The following is a 20,116-nucleotide window of genomic DNA, read 5'->3' on the forward strand; positions in this document are numbered from 1 at the left end:
CGGGCCTCTCACTGTTGTGGCCTCTCCCGTTGCGGAGCACAGGCTCCGGACGCGCAGGCTCAGCGGCCATGGCTCACGGGCCCAGCTGCTCTGCGGCACGTGGGATCTTCCCGGACCGGGGCACGAACCTGTGTCCCCTGCATCGGCAGGCGGGCTCTCAACCACTGTGCCACCAGGGAAGCCCTCCAAATCTTTTTATAGCATCCCTCACCAGGAATAAAATTTTGAGTGCAGTATCCCCGGTAGTATTCACATACAGGTGGCCCACAGATAACGCGGGAGTTAGGACGGGCAACCCTCTACGTGTATAACTTAGAGTCAGCCCTCCTATGTGTGGTTCCTCCGTATCTGTAGTTCATGTAGTACTCTAGTATTTACTATTGAAAAAATCCGCGAATGAGTGAACCCTCGTGGTTCAAACTCGTGTTGTTCAAGGGTCGCCAGTATATTATAAATTGTATGCATGCATTTCTGTCCACACACATATGTAAAGCTTATTTTGTGATTATTCATACATGTGTATTTTTTTCTGCACCTTACCTTTGAGGCTGCTATTCTAATCCAGGGATTGGCAAACCATGGCAGACCTCAGTCTCAATCCAGCCCACCTCCCACTCATGTATAGTTCCCAGGCTAAGAATGGTTTTTATATTTTTAAATGATTGGGAAAAAAAAACTTTTGAATAATATTTTGTGACATGTAGAAATTATATAAAATTCAAGTTTCAGTGTCTATATAGTTGTATTGGCACACAGCTATGCTCATTTATTTACAGATTGTTCCTGGCTACTCTCACACTAGGATAACAGAGTTGAGTAATTGCAACAGAGAACCACCTGGGCCGTAAAGTCTAAATTATTTACTATCTGGTCCTTTACTTAAAAAGTTTACTCAGCCCTCTTCTAATCCATCTTCAAATCTTCTGTTCTTTCTAAATGTGAATTTTTAGTGAAGGACTCCACTGTCATAAAATATATTATTACCAAATTTTCCCCATTACATTACTGTAAACTTATTCTTTCTATAAATATATGAATATATGGATAATACTGATCACTAACATGTTTTTAATATTGGCCACTGTGGTCAGAATGTTATCTCAAATCTTTACCAGTGACACAGGCATTATTTTCTCAACACATGAGGAACTTATGTTAAAAAACATGCCCGGGCTTCCCTGGTGGCGCAGTGGTTGAGAGTCCGCCAGCCTATGCAGGGGACGCAGATTCGTGTCCCGGTCCAGGAAGATCCCACAAGCCGCGGAGCGGCTGGGCCCGTGAGCCATGGCCACTGAGCCAGCATGTCCGGAGCCTGTGCTCCGCAACGGAAGAGGCCACAATAGTGAGAGGCCCGCGTACCGCAAAAAATAAATAAATAAATAAATAAATAAAAACATGCCCAAGCTCACAGACCTTACAAAGAGCAGAGCCAAGATTCAAGCCCAGATCAACTTGTTAGGCCTCACTTCATGTTTTGTCCAATAAACCATACTGCCTTCCTGTGAAAACTAGTCACCCAATAAATAAATATCCTACTAGTATTCACCAGCAGTTAGGCTGAATTCCATATTATCAATATTTTTAAAAATAGCCTCTCTTAGGGCTTCCCTCGTGGTGCAGTGGTTGAGAGTCTGCTTGCCGATGCAGGGGACACGGGTTCGTGCCCCGGTCCGGGAAGATCCCACGTGCTGCGGAGCGGCTGCGCCCGTGAGCCATGGCCGCTGAGCCTGCGCATCCGTAGCCTGTGCTCTGCAACGGGAGAGGCACAACAGTGAGAGGCCCGCGTACTGCAAACGAATAAATAAATAAATTTTAAAAAAATAAAAAAATAGGCTCTATTTTAATAGACCAGCATGTTGGGCTCCTAATTAAAACAAGGCTTAGACAATAGTAGATGTTTACATATATTTGTCAGTGGAATTTCTATGAGCTGGTCATCTTTAAGCCAGTCTTGAAGCCTATGGAAGCAGATTAGTTTTTATATTCCTTAGGGTATGTTTATGAACCCCTTATAATTGTGTTTTTCCCTTCTGAAGAAAGAAAAGCTTCAATATGCACACCAATCTTATGATGCAAATTTTCTTAAGGTCCTAAGGGAGAAATCGGTGTTTTGACACCAGTTCCAGGGCCCCCAGGACCTCCTGGAGCCCCAGGCCGTGCTGGCCCCCAAGGTCCACCTGGTGAGTATCCCTTTGCCACATCTGGTACCTGGCATCAGATGGCACCCTGACTCTCCTAGTTATAACTCTCCCATTCTAAGGAAAGCATATAGTCACTGGCTCCAAAAACACAGTGCAGGCCAGAAGGGACAAGCCGACAGACAGGAGACTTGCTGTTGTCCTTTGAGGTTATCCAGATTATTCCTGTTAGTACTTCTGATTCCAAAGCAGAATCTCTACCATTACTTAAGAGGAGTTGGAATGCAGAACAATCTGCATGGATTTTTGGCGGAGGAGCAAGGAGTGTGGGCTGGTGCTTAATCAGGACAAGTTCCCACAGCTTCTTCATTTGAAAACTTGTTTGCCAACATCATCTAAAACTTAACTTTGCATTGATGGAGGGAGACATATAGTTCAAGATATCGAGAATATTTCTTTTTAGGAGTTAGATTATATTTTCAAAATTATTTGCACCTCCTAATGATTAGCTCATTGCATAGAAATGGGGAGGAAGGTGGGGTTATTATTTCTTAATTTCCAAAAAGATCTGGCATGACCCAGAAACAAACATTTTCTTTTAAGGCAAGATAAAGGGAAGGCGCTGATGTAAATGTATGCATGTTTTTAAGGTATCCCTGGATCCACAGGAAAATGTGATCTGGGTCTTCCTGGGCCTGATGGTGAACCAGGAATTCCAGGAATCGGATTCCCTGGGCCTCCTGGACCTAAGGGTAAATTTAAAAAAAATTTTTAAACATAAGGTTCATTGTGGATATTTATAAAATATAAATACGGGGCTTCCCTGGTGGCGCAGTGGTTGAGAGTCCGCCTGCCGATGCAGGGGACACGGGTTCGTGCCCTGGTCCGGGAGGATCCCACATGCCGCGGAGCGGCTGGGCCCATGAGCCATGGCCGCTGGGCCTGCGCGTCCAGAGCTTGTGCTCCGCAGCAGGGGTGGCCACAGCAGTGAGAGGACCGCATACCGCATAAAAAACAAAACAAACAAACAAACAAACAAACAAACAAAATATATATATATATATATAAATACGTATAATGAATAATATAGGAAATATCCATTAAATCCTTTAAAATGATGTTTTCCACCAGTCTTAAATGGGAAAAAAACCTTACAATAATTTTAGCGAAAAAGGGAGAATTCACATTGATTTATGCAATCTCATCGCAGTCATATTTTTTAAAGTACATAGAAAAAACCGTAAGGCAATTCACTAAAATGGTAACAGTGATTCTTCTTGATTGTGGGATTATGAGGAATTTATTCTTCTTAATAAATGCCTGTACTTTGTACATTTACACATTTCTTCACCTTATACGTTTCTTTTATAATTAAAAAAAAACTGTTAAATCACAGATAGCTGATCTCCCTATATACTCCCAAATAAATTATGCAAGTTATTTTCCTTTAGGGAAAAATGCTGTTTCTCATCAAAGAGGGAAAACACTCCAAAGAACTCCAGATGCTAAGAACTCAAACAGTAACCTGAGGCTCGCTGCTGACAAATACATCAAAGTCCTGTCCAGGATGACATATGAGTAATCTCAGTCCCTGGGATGTCCCATAGAACTTCAGATTTTATGATAATTTCATGTTTAAAGTGCTTATCCAAATATAATCCATTTTTTGGTGCCTCATCTCTTACATTAATATGTCAGCAATGTTTATCACACATCGGTTCTGCCCAAATATAGGAATATTGATCTCAATTTATGAGTATTTGAAATAGAAAACATAATCACATTTCTCACATGGTCCCAAGAATGGCTTTGACTCCAGTTTCTTAGATTTCTTCCCAGTGATCTCGAAGTAATGCAACCTGGCCCATGTTTTAGCCAAGTGCTTCGTGGACCCTGCCTTGAGACATTGCATCCTAGCTTGTAACCCTATGGATTTGCCTTCTGGAAGGAGACTGTAAACTATGGGAAACAGAACTTCTTGAAAATGGGCTTCTTGAAAGTGGAGATTCAGAATTTCCCGGTTGAACCTAATGAATCCCATGAAATAACTGTGAATTTAAAATTGGTCAAATTAGGGATTTCTCTGGTCATCCAGTGGGTAAGACTCTGTGCTTCCAATGCAAGGGGCCCGAGTTCTATCCCTTGTCGGGGAACTAGATCCCACATGCATGCCGCAACTAAGAAGCCCACATGCCACAAAGAAGATCCCATGTGCCACAACTAAGACCCGACGCAGCTAAAATAAATAAATAAATGAAATTGGTCAAATTAGGGGCACAAAGGAACTCTCTGAACGCAGCCTTGCTCTACCAGGCTTTCCTCTTTTGAACCACAGACCAGAGAAAAAGATGTGTGTTAACTCCTTTCTCAACTCTCCTATTATAAATGCGTAAGAGAGAAGTTAATGTTCAGTGGCTATTATAGAGCTTTAGGAAGTAATTCTCTTGAGCAACCCATGTTAAGAAAGGCTACCTGGATGCTGGAAATGCTTTATATCTCAATCTGGGTCATGCTTGCGTAGATATATAGACACATTTAAAAATTCATTTGGCTGTACACAGTATGCAAAATACACTTTTTAAAAAAGGCACCCAAATGGTCATTTGGTATCAGTGGTTTAAAGAATTGCTCAATCAAACTTTAGTGGTGCTAAACAACAAGAGTGGAGAAGGTAATTTTTTAAACTGGGAACTAATGTAATCTGGAATTGACTTTTTTTAAGTGCTAATTTAGTGGTTGGCATTCTCATCATTTAAACTTTCATAAAAATATCTAAGAGCTACTGTTCAGAATCTTTTAAGACCTGTCTTAAAACCTTTGTTATTTTTTCTCTGTAGGAGACCAAGGTTTTCCAGGAACAAAAGGATCACCAGGCTGTCCTGGAGAAATGGGAAAGCCAGGGTTACCTGGAAAGCCGGGCCTCCCAGGAGTCAAGGTCTTTGAGAATTAAAATTCAGACTGATATTGGGGAGGGGAGGGGAGGGGCAGTTACAGTCAGCCAGTTAGGATGCTTTGTGTGTAGAAATTGTCAATATATTTGTAGATGATGAAGATGCCGACTTTTTAAAAAGTTTCTCTGAACCATCACTCCCCCTTAGAAAGGAGAATAGAAGGTGTAAGAAGACCAATTTGCCTCTCTATTTCTTCCTTAATCTTCAGAAACATTCAGAGTACTTAAAATGGGGAAACTCTAGAAAGAGACGTGGATATCTATGAGAAAAACTAACAAAAGGAGAGACATCTAGACTGTTTACAGAAAATTCCACAGTCTTCTTAAAAAGTGGAGGCTATGAAGAATTACTAAGCACAGTTTTATTTAAAAAGTCAGCAACTACAATTGAAAAAGGAAAGTGGATGGAATGGTGGTGACTGTACAAAAGGGACATAGACCCTCCATCTCGGAGACGTTATTTTCACGTAAATAGCCCTAAAGACCGGTCAATAGTCGATAAGGATTTGAAAGCATGATACAGTAAAACTAACGTAATTTCTGTGCTATAGGGAGAACCAGGGCTAGCCATGCCTGGAGAGCCAGGAGCACCAGGTTTGCCAGGAGAAAGAGGCAACTCTGGGGAAAAGGGAGAAAGTGGACTCCCTGGACTTCCAGGTCTCCCTGGAATTCCAGGAACTGGAGGGCTTGATGGACCACGAGGTAAAATAGCAAGTGTGATTACTTTTCTCCACTGTGAACTCAGCTAAAATGCTGCAAATTGAATGTGTAGGTGCTCTAGGGGTGAAGAACTCTTCTCAAACATCTAGCTCAATAAATTGAACGTGCGAGGCTTAATTAACTTTCCATTCAAATTTCCATTCCATTGCTGCCCTACCTTTGTTCCCTCTTTCTTCCTTTCTTCCTTCTTTCCTTTTTAATGAGTGTCCTCTCTATAAGACATATAAATGGTATTAACTCTAAGTTCGATTCAGGGGGAAAAGTTATAAGAGAATGACTGGGATAGTAATACTAGGACCTTGGGTTTTGGCACCCGATTGTATTCTTGGACTCTGTTTTGCAGGGAATCCAGGGCAGCCTGGACCACCTGGAGAAAGAGGCCCCCCAGGAAGGTGCAAAGAAAGTCTCAGTGGAGCTCAAGGCCTTCCAGGCTTAAATGGATTGAAAGGGCAACAAGGTAGGGGGAGGCCCTTGAAACCAGTCACCAGGCGGGCAGATGACATGGGACTCCTGCTTTGAGTTTTGCTGCTTAACATGAGAACTATCCGGTAACAAGTCCTGACCACTGTTCAATGGGAAAAGTGATTTCAGAAACAAAAACCTGTTGTCACGAACTTGTTGCAGTGAATACCAGCTATAGAGTAAGAGACCTGAAGTTACTACGGTAAAATTGGTTTGTGTCTTGTTTGCAAGAAAATATGAACAATGAAGATATATACAGATGTTTACTTATAATAGATATATATATACATATAAACTCTCAAATAAGTTTTATTTTTAATACTTTCATAGGTATATTAAAGTGGTAAATGTATCCTTATTATTGAAACAGAGTGAATGTATGCAAAGGTATATGTTCACAAGTTACAAACTAAAATACATAGTTGGTTGCTTTACAAGCAACATAAAAGAAAGGGTATGAAAGTAAATCTAAATTATGAAGGCTAGGCAGTCATGGGAAACTTACTATCTTTTTCGCTCCTCTCAACCAGATCTGTGAACTGTTTCTGGGGAAAAAAATCCTTTAGAACTCGCCTATTATACTTCTTATATGTTCACAAACAAAATTTTGGCCAAGAAGTTAATTGTTGTAGTGGTGCTGTTATTGTTTCTAGAAGCATCTGGTGGCTTGCCACCACGTGAGTGGCTCTGTATGAATTCTGCCAGTTAAAGACTGCACCACGGTCAGAAAGTGCATTCCCAAGATGTGCCTGCAGGACTAGAAAATAAATCTAAATTCTACACTATCATTACTTCATGAATCATTGAAACACAGAATGTTAAATCCAGAAGGGATCTTAGAATTTTACAAAAGGGGACCTAAATCTATCAATTAGAAAAGTGTGTGGTTTGCCCACAATCACAGAGCTAAATATTTACAGCCATAAAATATATCTGGGGTTGGTGTGGAAAGCAATCGTGTGTTCATTCATTCATTCATTCATTCATATATAGGCAGAAGAGGTGAAACAGGGCCAAAGGGAGACCCAGGTATTCCAGGCTTGGATAGGTCAGGATTTCCTGGAGAACCTGGACCACCAGGAACGCCGGGTCATCGAGGGGAGATGGGACCACCTGGTACAAAAGGATATCCGGGAAATCCAGGATTTTTAGGGCCACCAGGTACCCTTTATGTGCTTTTGTTTTTCTTCTTCTCTGTTCTAACACGTATTCCTTTTAAGGTAGCTGTGTAAACTAGAGACCAGCGTAAGCTTTTGACTCTAAGCTTCTCTTTCATTTAGTATAAGTTTTTCTTCTGAGTTATTTGCAAGGAGCCAGAGGGCTGGGAACTGGTGGTAGTGGGATGGTCAAATTTCACAATTACCCACAATATGACTATTTTTGCTGTGTAATCTTGTTAATATATTACTAGTGAAATATATTTGCTAGTATTTTGTTGAAATTTTTTGCATCCATATTTATAAGGGATACTTACTGGTCTGTTTTCTTGTGATGTCTTTGTCTGGTTTTGGTATCAGGGTAATGCTATCTTATTGAACACGATGAGAAGTGTTTTCTCCTCTTGTATTTTCTAGAAGAGTTTGTGAAGAATTGATATTCTTTAAATATTTGACAGAGTTCACCAGTGAAGTCACCTGGGGCTTGGCTTTTCTTTGAGAGAAGTTTTAAAATTACTAATTCAGTCTCTTTGCTTCTTATAGATCTATTCAGATTTTCTATTTCTTCTTGAGTCAATTTTGGTAATCTGTGCCTCTTCTAAGAATTGGATTTTCTGGCCTGTCATTGTTCATAGTATTCCCTTATAATTCTTTTATTTCATCACTTTTTATGGTTTATATGTTTGGGGGAGAATATTTCAATAGTCTTCTCATGGCATAAGGACCTCACTGGTCTCTCCTCCAGAGAAGAGTCCAGAATAAGAACTTAATCTGCTAATTAACCTTTCATTTATATTATTGAACTACTATCATATGCCATCACTGTTCCAGACCCTAGAGACACATTGGTGGATAAGACTCCACCTCAAACAATGGGGAACACAATAACAAACACATTTAAGAACTAAGTTTATCTAGCGACAAATGCTATGAAGAAAGTAAAATAAGGGAATATAACAAAGTTATTGATCAAGGGTTGGGACGAGGGAATGCTCCAAAACTTCAGCATATTTTCTCCTCATCCACAAGTGTGATTTGCTACCAACTTCCACATCCACGATGTAAAAAAAAGACCATTTACTGACCCATCCCTAGACAAGTGCGATTATTTTCCTTTTTACAGAAACCATTTTTTCAACACTCTTTCCCCCTTTCTAAGTATAATTCTTTTTATTTTATGGAGTATTTCGCTTTTCTCATTCTTTACAGCATGTGCTGCCTTGTGTTAATTTGTTTCCATAGGTGAAAAAGGAATGATTGGGATGATGGGGGTTCCCGGAAACGTTGGCCCTCCGGGGCCTCCTGGGAAGCCAGGCACCCTGGGACAGAGGGGTAAGTGATAGAATATCTTTCCAGCTATCAGGAGGCATGAACACTGTTCATTTAATTAGCAGAAAAATAAATTATATTTTATTCTTTGAGGAGAAAGTAGTTCTGAGAAAACCTTATATTTGATTTTGCAGTTTTCTGTATTCCTTTGTCCCTTTTGAATAGTCATATTTTCTCCCTACAGGCTTAGACAACTACCCTCATGTGGCTGCCTGTTTGGGGGCAACTATTTATCAAGTTCTCAGCCCTGTTAACCTTTTTTGGTTTATCTGTCTTGTTTTGTTTTATGGTAAGCACTGTTAACTTTTGAATCCTCATGAACTTTTAAAGAATTAAGGAACTGATGTTGTTACGTCTGTCTCTTAGGGAGCTTTGGAATTCCAGGAGTAAAAGGCGAGAGAGGATCCCCAGGTGCCAAAGGGGAACAAGGAGATAAAGGAACTCCAGGGCCTCCTGGAATATTACGCTTAGTCGGGGACAAAGGGGAACCAGGACTCAAAGGTACAAACGTTCTTACGTTTAGAATCAGAACATCAGAGCTGATTCTGGGACTAAGAAATTATCCAGGAAAATCCCTTTAGTTGACATAAGAGAACAGTGAGGACCAGGGTTTAATTTCCCGCCCAAGCTCACAAAGCCAGTTGGTGACTGAGTTGGACTAGAACTGGGTTTTGTGTGCCTTGAACAGTAATATGTTGCCTCCTTAAATCGTAACTTTTTATTTCCAAGTTAATTCTGAATTTTGGTCTGCTGTCTTTAAATTTTCACTAGCCAATCTTTAAATTCTAAGCCTCAAAGCCCCCTTTTGCCAAGTATGGTGAAAATTAAACCTTTAGAAAATTCCACATAAAAAACTTCCCTGGCTGGAATAGAAAACTCCACCCCAAATTCAACTCTATTCTATCAGCTGCCAGGGTGAATTTTTCTGATTGCATCTAAAAACTGCTTCTTATACTCAGAATCCTTTGGAGAATAATTACTAAAGAGAAAATATGTTTTGATTAAAATCAGTGCCTTAAAAATGCTGTTATTTGGGCTTCCCTGGGGCCGCAGTGGTTGAGAGGCCGCCTGCCGATGCAGGGGACACGAGTTCGTTCCCCGGTCCGGGAAGATCCCACGTGCCGCAGAGCGGCTGGGCCCGTGAGCCATGGCCGCTGAGCCTGCGCGTCCGGAGCCTGTGCTCCACAACGGGAGAGGCCCGCATACCTCAAAAAACAAACAAGCAAACAAAAAAAACAAAACGATGCTGTTATTTGTTAGCTATAGCTGTTAAGCTCAAATTCAAACCCATTCAAATTATTTCAAGTTATTTAAGCACTTTGTATGACAGGTTTTTTTATATGATCAATACAGCCAATATCAAATCAAAATTTAAGGTTTGCCTTGCGGTCTTCCTGATCCAATCTAACACCAAGTAACTTTAATAAAACAAAGGATTTCTGGGTAAAATTAAATGTTTGCAGATCAAACTTATGTAGCAGGGAAGAATAAAACAAAAATGTGTTTGTAGTTGCAAAACCATATCAAGTTTTGAATAATTTGTACTCAACTTTGAGAAGTTAGATTGTTAAGATTTGCTTTAAAAATTCTGGATAGAGTTCTGTAGACCAGGCTGGCAAGACTGAATAGCTGTCTCTCCCAGAATTAGGAAGGACTTCACAGAGGTGACATTGCAACAGGGTTCTGGAGAGTGATTGAATCCAACTAATTTGCTAACTTAAAAAAGGATAATCAGGGACTTCCCTGGTGGTCCAGTGGTTAAGAATCCAATCTGCCTTCCAACACAGGGGATGCGGGTTTGATCCCTGGTCGGGGAACTAAGATCCCACATGCCGAGTGGCAACTAAGCCTGCGCGCCACAACTAGAGAGAAGCCCACGAGCCGCAACAAAGATCCCGCATGCCGCAGCTAAAACCCAGTGCAGCCAAATAAATAAATAAGTAAATATTTTATTTAAAATAAATAAAAATAAAATAGCCATTCTGGCCTTTTGCTATTCCTCAAATGGGCCAAGCTTTAAAGGTAAATAAATAAAAGGATAATCATTGGGAAAAGAATCAGATTTTTTTCTATAAAGGAAAATTAGCAAGTAAAGTCCTTTTGGGCAGTCCCCCTTTAATCTGCTGTCAAAGGGATGGTTTAGTTCTGGGTGCAAACAGAAGACTGCATTACATTTTTAACAATAGAATAGAAAGTAGTATGAATTTTATAAAATTCTGCTAGAACTGGTCTAAGCCAAGATGTAAAAAAAAAAAAATTACTGACACAAGTGTCCAGTCTTCATAAACTGTCAGACACCACTTCGCTGGATTATTCTAGATGATTTAGGTAGTGTTGCAAACATTTTGAAAAAAAATATGAATAGCATATTTGTGCCTACATAAACTAAAATTTGACTCTAACATCATGAATGCACAATGGGTACTAATTTACAATTAAAGAATTGTTTCTGTAAAATATATAGGGACACATGCTATTCTTATGCTTCTAGCAAAGTACAAGGTGCATGGAAGCTGTCCTACATGTTTCCTTTTGGCTTTTCAAACCCACAACCAAGGAGCAGAGATAGAACCACAACAACAACAAAAGATCCTACTATCTAGGCCTCTCTAATTTCTATATGATTCATTTTTTCGTCTGAGTTTCTGACTTAAAGACATCCACTGCAAATGTGGAAGAGCTATAGAAGGTATGAAAAGCAAAGTCGTCCTCTCCTCAAGGAGTCTGCATGGCAGATTTAGACATATGTACAAAAAGGTAAAGAATAATACAAAAGAACTGTTATGCTATTTTAGCAAAGACCTGTGAAGCCCTTCCCACATGCAGGTACTGTTCCAAGCTTTACAAATATTGACTCATTTAATTCTCACAACAACCCTAGGAGTAGGTTATTGCTGTCATCCCATTTTATAGATGGGAAATGGAAAGGTCACATTACTCAGTGTCACTCTGATAGGAAGTGCAGAGATGGACCTCACACTGATGTTGTTGGTTCCAAAGTCCATACTCAGCCTTCTCACTGTGCTGCCAGCTGGGTACCACTGGCAGTGAGCCTTGTGGGAGATGAGCAAAGCAGAAAACACCTCAACCAGGGTAGTCAAAGAAGCCTCCATGAGCACAGGGAACTATATTCAGTATCCTGTAATAAACTATAATGGAAAATAATATGAAAAAGAACTTATACATGTATAACTGAATCACTTTGCTGTACAGCAGAAATAACACAACATTGTAAGTCAACTAGACTTCAATAAAATAAATTTTAAAAAAAGAAGCTTCCATGAAGAAGGATTTAAATTATGAGTAGGTTTCAGACGAGCAAGGATACTCTTGGCTTAAAATCTTTCCAAGTCTCCCGTTGCTTTAAGAATTCAGGTTTCAGGGCTTCCCTGGTGGCGCAGTGGTTGAGAGTCCGCCTGCCGATGCAGGGGACACGGGTTCGTGCCCCGGATGTGGGGAAGATCCCACGTGCCGCGGCGCGGCTGGGCCCGTGAGCTATGGCCGCTGAGCCTGCGCGTCCGGAGCCTGTGCTCCGCAACGGGAGAGGCCGCAACAGTGAGAGGCCCGCGTACCACAAAAAAAAAAAAAAAAAAAAAAAAGAATTCAGGTTTCTTTGACTGGCATCCAGGTTTCTTTATCACTTGCCCTTTGCCTACTTCTCCAGCCACATGACATTTATTTACTTAGCAATTATTTTTCAGTACCTACTGACTAGACATTTTTACTATGTCCTGAAGACACAGAGGTGAACAAAGCAGAGGTAGTATTCTGGTCATGAGGAAACTTACAGCTTAATAAGGGAAAGAAACAATAATGTCTCTGTAAACAATTTATATCCAGGGCCAGGTAGTAAATATCTTAGGCTTTGTGGACCACGTGTGACACCTGTTGCATATTCTTTTGTGTGTGTTTGTCTGTTTACAACCCATTAAAAATATGAAAAGCATCCTTAGCTCTCCAGCCATGCAACATCAAGCCAAATTTGGCCCACAGGCGGTTGTTTGCCACCCCTTAAAAACCAAAGCAAATGAATAAACTAAGTGATTTATATTTTTAGGTTATGATAAAGGATATAAACGGAAAAAAAACAAAAGTTACAAAAGAAAATATTCTAACTCCCTGCTACTCACCACTCCTTTGCACATGTTATTTTCTTACCTAAGAATTCTGTCCCCTTCCATGCTTCCTCCATCCAGCTAGCTCCCACTTGCTCTTCAAGACTGAGCTTAAAAATGTCCCCTCTTTTTAAGGAACCTCCATACTGTTCTCCACAGTGGCTGTACCAATTTCCATTCCCAGCAACACTGCAAGAGGGTTCCCTTTTCTCTATACCCTCTCCAGCATTTACTGTTTGTAGATTTTTTGACGATGGCCATTCTGACCTGTGTGAGGTGATACCTCATTGCAGTTTTGATTTGCATTTCTCTAATAATTAGTGATGTAGGGATAGAAACGGAGAGGTAGAGAATGGACGTGTGGACACAGTCAGGGAAGGGGAGGGTGGGATGAATTGGGAGATTAGGTTTGACATAAATACACTACCATGTGTAAAACAGATAGCTAGTGGGAACCTGCTGTATAGCACAGGGAGCTCAGCTCAGCGCCCTGTGATGACCTAGATGGGTGGGATGGGGGGCGACGTCCAGGCAGGAGGAGATATATGTATACCTATAGCTGATTCACTTCACTGTACAGCAGAAACTAACACAATATTGTAAAGCAATCACACTACAATAAAAAAAAAATCCCCTCTTCTCAAAATTCTTCCCTGTAGCCTATTGTGCCCAACTCTGTTACAGAAACTATTACACTGGATGGTAATTTTTTACTTGGCTGTCTCCCCAGTTAAACACTAAAAACTTGGGAAAAGAGAACTTGATTTTTCTATGTCTCCAACACTTAGAACAAGACCTGTCTATTAATTAGGTACTCAACACGTATGTGAATGAATGAATATGTAAGCAGGGAAACAGCCAAGCGAAGTGAATCTGCTTGAGAAAAGGCACAAGCTGCAGCCATGGATAGATTGTAGAATGTTTCAAGTGCCAGTGAAAGGAGTCTCATTTACTCTGTAGGCAAAAGAGATTCAATGAATATTTTTGAGCAGGAGAATGTGATCAAAGCCATGTTTTAGGGAAGGTAGGATGGTGTTGTGGGAAACTTATGAGACTTCTAGCCTGCAGAACTGGATTCAAGTCCCAGCATTACCACTAACTGACGGTGTGACTCTATATTATTTCACTGACTTCTTAAAGAGTCTCAATTTTCTCATCTCTACACCCTTATCTGGAAAGGCTCAAGAATACACTGAGGGGCTACCCTGAGGGCCTTCCCTGGTGGCGCAGTGGTTGGGAGTCCGCCTGCTGATGCAGGGGACGCGAGTTCGTGCCCCAGTCCAGGAAGATCCTGCGTGCCGCGAAGCGGCTGGGCCCGTGGGCCGTGGCCGCTGGGTCTGCGCGTCCGGAGCCTGTGCTCCGCGGCGGGAGAGGCCACGGCGGTGAGAGGCCCGCGTACCGCAAAAAAAAAAAAAAGAATACACTGAGGTTGCCTGAAGATTAAATAAGATAAATAAAAGAAAATAATGTCTTCCATAAACCAGTTACTTAATAAATGCTAGTTGTAATAAATGGATTAAGAATGAAATAGTCCAGACAAGAATAGTAGTAGATAATCCTCTGTCATTATTTAAAAAAAAAAAAAAAGAAGCTGTATTTAGGCCAGTAGTTCTTAAAATGTTGGTTCAAAGTGTAAATGTTATGAAAATTGCTAGAGTTCTTTGAGAACTAACTCATGCCAGGCACTGTGCTAATGCTTTTCATGTATTACCTCTTTTAATCTTCTTTTTAAATAAAATATAAGCCCAAATCTGCCCATACTCTTAACAAATATGCTATGTTGTATTTCAATAATAGCTCAAAAATTTTAATCAGGACATGGATAAGCCTGATAAAATTCTAACCTGTATTTTTAATACATAGTTTTTAACTTTAGGACTTGCAGGGAAGCCTGGTGAGAAAGGAAACAGAGGCATTCCAGGATTACCAGGTTTCAAAGGACTCCAAGGGCTACCTGGACCACCAGGATCACCAGGTATAGCTGATTCTCTAATAGAAATATCAGGTGTTAAGTTTTCCTAGATCTAAATGTAACAAAAATGTGTTTCTAGAATATGAATTCTGCCCCAACAGTGTTCCAACAGAAATTTGCTTCTTATAATTTAAGCAAATTATATTTCTTATAATTTAACCAAATTGTAGTCAGCCTGTATTAACTAAAAAATGTTAACCTACATGAAGTTCTGTTTTGCACTCAAAATTTTATTTTGAAATAGCTGACATGTATTCTAAACTATAATTTATTACAACCTCATATATCCTAGAAGAAAGTAAGATAATGCTTTAGAGGTTTTCAAATTTGCCTCTTTCTATTTTAAACAAATTATTGAGTTTGCGAAGTAACTTTTTAAACAAATAATGTAGCCCCCTATTCCCCGTGACCACATCTGTGATGAAATTTATTGCATTGTAATAAAATTTCCATATTGCATTTGAAAATCTGTTACTATATTGTCACAGGAGCCCCCTCTTTCCTGCTGGCTTTGGTCCTAGGATGATTCTGATGTTTGAAATCCAGGCCTGCTGACAAAAATCTAACTTTCTCTAATTTTACATTTTCTGAGTCACCAGTCCCTTCCTTATTTGAAGGCATAAATGCAGCTAAACAAGTACCTAAACCAGATGGTCTGGCTGTGCTGGATTCATTCATTTGTGCAAGCAACAAGTGTTTATTGAGCACCTACTATGTCCAGGAACTACACAGAGCGTATGACTATTTATTTGTTCTCAAGACTCCAGAGGAGATCCAGGCAGCATTGGGAATCCTGGTGAGCCAGGACCACGTGGTGTGCCAGGAAACATGGGAAACATGGGGGTGCCAGGTAATGCATAATGTTCTGTTATGAGTCTACAGCCTCAAGATGGGTCCTAATTCTAGATTTTCTATGTTGTCATTTTGGTTTTCTACTTGGTAGAAAGTTGGTGTAAAACAACTAGATTTGCTTCTAGACAAATGTACTGTATACAACCAGAACATGAGTGAGAACAAAATAAACATTTACATTGTGTAAAAATCATCCATTAAGACTACCTGTTTTTTAGTTTTTTAAGGAAGCTCCATACTGTTCTCCATAGTGGGATGTAGCAATTTACATTCCCACCAACAGTGCAAGAGGGTTCCCTTTTCTCCACATCCTCTCCAGCATTTTTTGTTTGTAGATCTTTTTTGATGATGGCCATTCTGACCGGTGTGAGGTCATACCTCATTGTAGTTTTGATTCGCATTTTTCTAATAAGTGGGATGGGGGGGTGGGAGGGAGGTCCAAGAGGGAGGGGATATATGTATACACATAGCTGATTCACTTCGTTGTACAACAGAAACTGACACAACATTGTAAAGCAATTATACTCCAATTTTTAAAAAATTGAAAAAAGAAAAAGACTATCTGACACATCAGTTCTTCTGAAAAACCAGCTTCTTGGGAGAAAGGTGGTTTGTGAAAAGGTAGAACCCTTCAAGATCTCTGCCTTTACCAATTTACCTGATTTCTTTCCTAATTTCAGGTACTAAAGGAATGAAGGGAACTATGGGATTCCCAGGTCTAGCTGGAAGACCAGGCCTCCCAGGTACTCATGGTCCCCAAGGAGATAAGGGAGAGCCAGGTTATTCAGAAGATACAAGGCCAGGACCACCAGGACCAAAGGTATATAGGCCACTGAAGTATTTATGTTTTGGTGGTGGAATGAGTCCCTTTAAATATCAACAAGTATCTGGATTCATTGTGGGCAAAGAAAATTGAAAATATTACTGTATTTTCAGACAGTTATTTGAGGTTTCCTCCCCTCTCTCTATAACTTAGGATGCCTATCACACAACTTCAATTTCTGAGTTTATTCCCTCCAGTTTCAACCCCCAAGGAATTTCTCATAACCAACCCTGCAATTTAAGTGTGCTACCTGGAGGAGGTAGTGATCACAAGCCCATACACGTTGCCAGGGCAGTGTTTGTTTTTCTTGTGCTACAAAGTGGCCAGTCTCTGCTATAGACTCATCTCACACAGGCTTACAAAAATAAATGTTCCAACTTTGTAATAAAAAATACCTGTCTTCTTAAACACAATAAAAGATGTAAAATAAAATAAATTTACAGCATTATTAAAAAGCAAAACCAAAAACAATCCTAAGATATATACATTTATCTTTCTTGTTTTAAAAGTTTCTTGTCGTTGCATTACACAGAAGATTTTCTATCTTGTCACAGTGTTCTCAGCGCTTGTGCTCTGTCAACTAAAGACTGGATGCCAAAGCCCTCCCTTGTATGTGGTATCATGCAGAAACCAAAGGTTTCAGTGTGGCTCAGCTGTTCTTTTAGGTTTATCTTCTTCCATCCTTTCTGCATATAGCACTTACACAAGAGCCAGAGCTAGAGCGATAGAGAATAATTAATAGAAATTCCCACAAGCGGGGTTCTTCACATGGGATTCCATGGATCCCTGGGGAAGCCTATTGTATCCAAAGAAATCGAATGAAAATTGTTTGGATACAGTTTTTGTTTCTTTTTTTTTAGAAGGAGTCTGTTATTTTTCATCAGACTTCCAAAAAATATAAAAATCATTACTTAGGAGACTTTCTCCCTGACTCTCTTTTGAGCCAATAAAACACCACCTTTCCTAAAGATTTCCTCCAGCTGTAAAACAACAAGAAAGAAAACTTTTAGAAACCACAAAGACCCGAGAAAGTAACCCTTTACTACTTGGAGTTGAAACAAATTTCCTTTGCCCTTTATTTTTAACAAGGTCCTCAGAAAACCAGAAAGAGACTCCTTCCACTGAAATTTTTCCTGAGTGGGGAATCATATTTGACTTAATTCACATTCAATTAATGAATAGTTTCATTTAAAGTTTTCATAGGTAACCACAGAAGAAATTTTGTAAACTATGCGTTGAACACAAAATGTGCTGGTTTTATCATGCTGGCAAATCCTAGCAACAGAATAATGAATCTTAGTCAGCTACCATCGAGATTTTGTAAGTTACTATCAAATCCATATGTTTTGGCTTATCATAAAAGTGAAGTACAGATTTAATGAATATTAAACCATGGGAAGTTTGTGTTTTTGTTTGTTTCTTTTTTTACATGTGGTTGACGTACATTTATCTGCATGCAGAGTATATGAAGAACACACATCCATTTGTTCTGTTTCTTTCTGACCTCTGAGTTAATCGTCACAATTTGAAATTATCTGTGTGTGTGAGATTATTTAGTGTCTATCTCCCACTGGTCTCTAAAGCTCCATGAAGGCAGGGACTGTATCCATCACATATTCGTACATGGTTACTATTATATTCCTGGCTTCTTGGGCACAGGACTCATGTAGCCACAGAGGTCCCATGCTGACAAGGACTCCATGTTTGGTTTAATGCTCTGCCATTTCTGTCTTCAGTTACTTTTTAAAAGTTCTTTTAAAGAAAGCTGCATTTTCATTTTGCACTGCACCCCACAAATCATGTAGCCATCCTGTTCCCAGCAGCTATCAGGGTGGTAGCACACAGCAGACACTTACCATGAATTGCTAAATAAGTAAATACATAAATAGAAACCAACCTAGTTTATACTTAATTCTGATCACATATCCTGCTTATATGAGAATTTTAAAGGTGTTTGACTGAATTTAAGGGAGATCCAGGATTGCCAGGTGACATGGGAAAGAAAGGAGGTAGAGGGCCACCTGGCACACCTGGACGTTCAGGCCCCGCTGCACCAGAGGGAGTTCCTGGGAATCCCGGAAGCCCTGGCCACCCAGGTGAGCTCTGGTTTTGCAACCCGAAAGCTGCAAGCAAGAAGTGTGATATGGCCCTTGCCTCCTAGAATAGTAAATGGAAAGCAGTTTAGGCTTTTGTGCTACAATTGATTTTATTCAAATCTGATCTTCAAATTCGAAGACACTAAGAAACAGCAAATGAATCACAAGGAGCCCATTTCAGTCGAGTTTGGTGACCTGAAATCTAAAAACCTCCTCCTGTAAACAAAACTTCAGGGGCGCTGCCTCAACGAATTCAGCCTAAAGACCTGAAACGTTAGCTTGTTGTCCAACTTTATATTTGTATTAGTTTTCCAGGGCTTCCAAAGCAAATACCACAGATTGGGTAACTTAAACAGAAATTAATTTTCTCCTAGTTCTGGAGGCTGGGAGTCTGAGATCCAGGTGTCGGCAGGGTTGATCTCTTCTGAGCCCTCTCTCGTTAGCTTGTAGGTGGCCACCTTCTCCAGGTGTCTTTCCTCTGTGTGTCTGTGTCCCAGTCTTTTCTTATAAGGATATCAGTCATATTGTGTTAGGTACTGCCTTGGTGACCTCATTTTAACTTAATTGCTTCTTTAAAGACCCTACCTGGGAATTCCCTGGTGGTCCAGTGGTTAGGACTCCTCCAGGGGCCTGGGTTCAATCCCTGATCAAGGAACTAAGATCCCACAAGCTGTGTGGCATGGCCAAAAAGAAAAAGACAATAAAGACCTACCTCCAAATATAGTGATATTCTGAAATACTAGGGAGTTAGGACTTCATCCTATGCATTTGGGAGCAACACAATTTAACCCATAGCACTGTTGTTCTGAGGGTTTTGCTGTTGCTGTTTCCAGTTTAAACATTGGCTTGCTTTTCTTTTTTTTTTTTTTTTTTCCTCTTCTGGAAGTGATGGCTTCCACAAAGCTGACTAAGTCATGTCAGGGTCCTACACAGATTTTTCCCACTTTTCTATTATTTCCACTTTCAAAAAGAAGTTGTGTGTAAGTCCATTGACCAGGTAGGTGAAATGCTATCTCCCTCTCTGAAGAAACTGACTTTGTTTTTATGGAGCCAGTGTGGGTTGGGGATGGGCACAGGGCTGGGCTGGCAAACAAGAGGCAGGTGAGGCAAGTGAGATTAGAGAAACCTGTTTCTCTCCCTCCTCCACACTCCTGGCTTGAGATGTTTCCGGGGCACGAGCCCGTGTCCCCTGCATCGGCAGGCGGACTCTCAACCACTGTGCCACCAGGGAAGCCCTAGCTTGCTTTCTTATTTGCTTGTTATTTGGGTTGAAGTTTTCACTTTGATCAAAAACAACCGCTAAGCCACTGGTTTGCAGCTTCAGGTCTTACCTAAAGACAATATTTAAACTATCTATTCAAACATGGAAAGGTTCAGTGGCTTTGCTGCTAACTCCCAATTAAAGTTATAAATCAGATATTGAGCAGTCCAAGGGGCTGGGGTATGCACACCTTTGAAAATGACTGGCCATGTCTCTGCTGTGCTTCTCTGGGGAAATAACA

At 40.4% G+C, this 20,116-nt stretch overlaps 1 protein-coding gene across 1 annotated transcript in view; it reads left to right on the forward strand.

Moving 5' to 3' along the window:
• Positions 1-20,116, forward strand: part of COL4A3 (collagen type IV alpha 3 chain) — a 135,831-nt gene that overhangs the window by 98,850 nt on the left and 16,865 nt on the right. Inside the window, exons 27-38 of the mRNA XM_007467913.1 lie at positions 2,088-2,180; positions 2,789-2,890; positions 4,976-5,073; positions 5,640-5,790; positions 6,152-6,265; positions 7,264-7,431; positions 8,670-8,759; positions 9,123-9,257; positions 14,748-14,846; positions 15,604-15,693; positions 16,376-16,515; positions 18,488-18,614. Of these exons, the coding sequence (XP_007467975.1) occupies positions 2,088-2,180; positions 2,789-2,890; positions 4,976-5,073; positions 5,640-5,790; positions 6,152-6,265; positions 7,264-7,431; positions 8,670-8,759; positions 9,123-9,257; positions 14,748-14,846; positions 15,604-15,693; positions 16,376-16,515; positions 18,488-18,614 (1,407 nt within the window). The remainder of the gene's footprint in view (positions 1-2,087; positions 2,181-2,788; positions 2,891-4,975; positions 5,074-5,639; positions 5,791-6,151; positions 6,266-7,263; positions 7,432-8,669; positions 8,760-9,122; positions 9,258-14,747; positions 14,847-15,603; positions 15,694-16,375; positions 16,516-18,487; positions 18,615-20,116) is intronic.

This window comes from Lipotes vexillifer, unplaced genomic scaffold (genome assembly GCF_000442215.2).
Source record: "Lipotes vexillifer unplaced genomic scaffold, Lipotes_vexillifer_v1.1 scaffold367, whole genome shotgun sequence".
Lineage (NCBI taxonomy): Eukaryota > Metazoa > Chordata > Mammalia > Artiodactyla > Lipotidae > Lipotes > Lipotes vexillifer.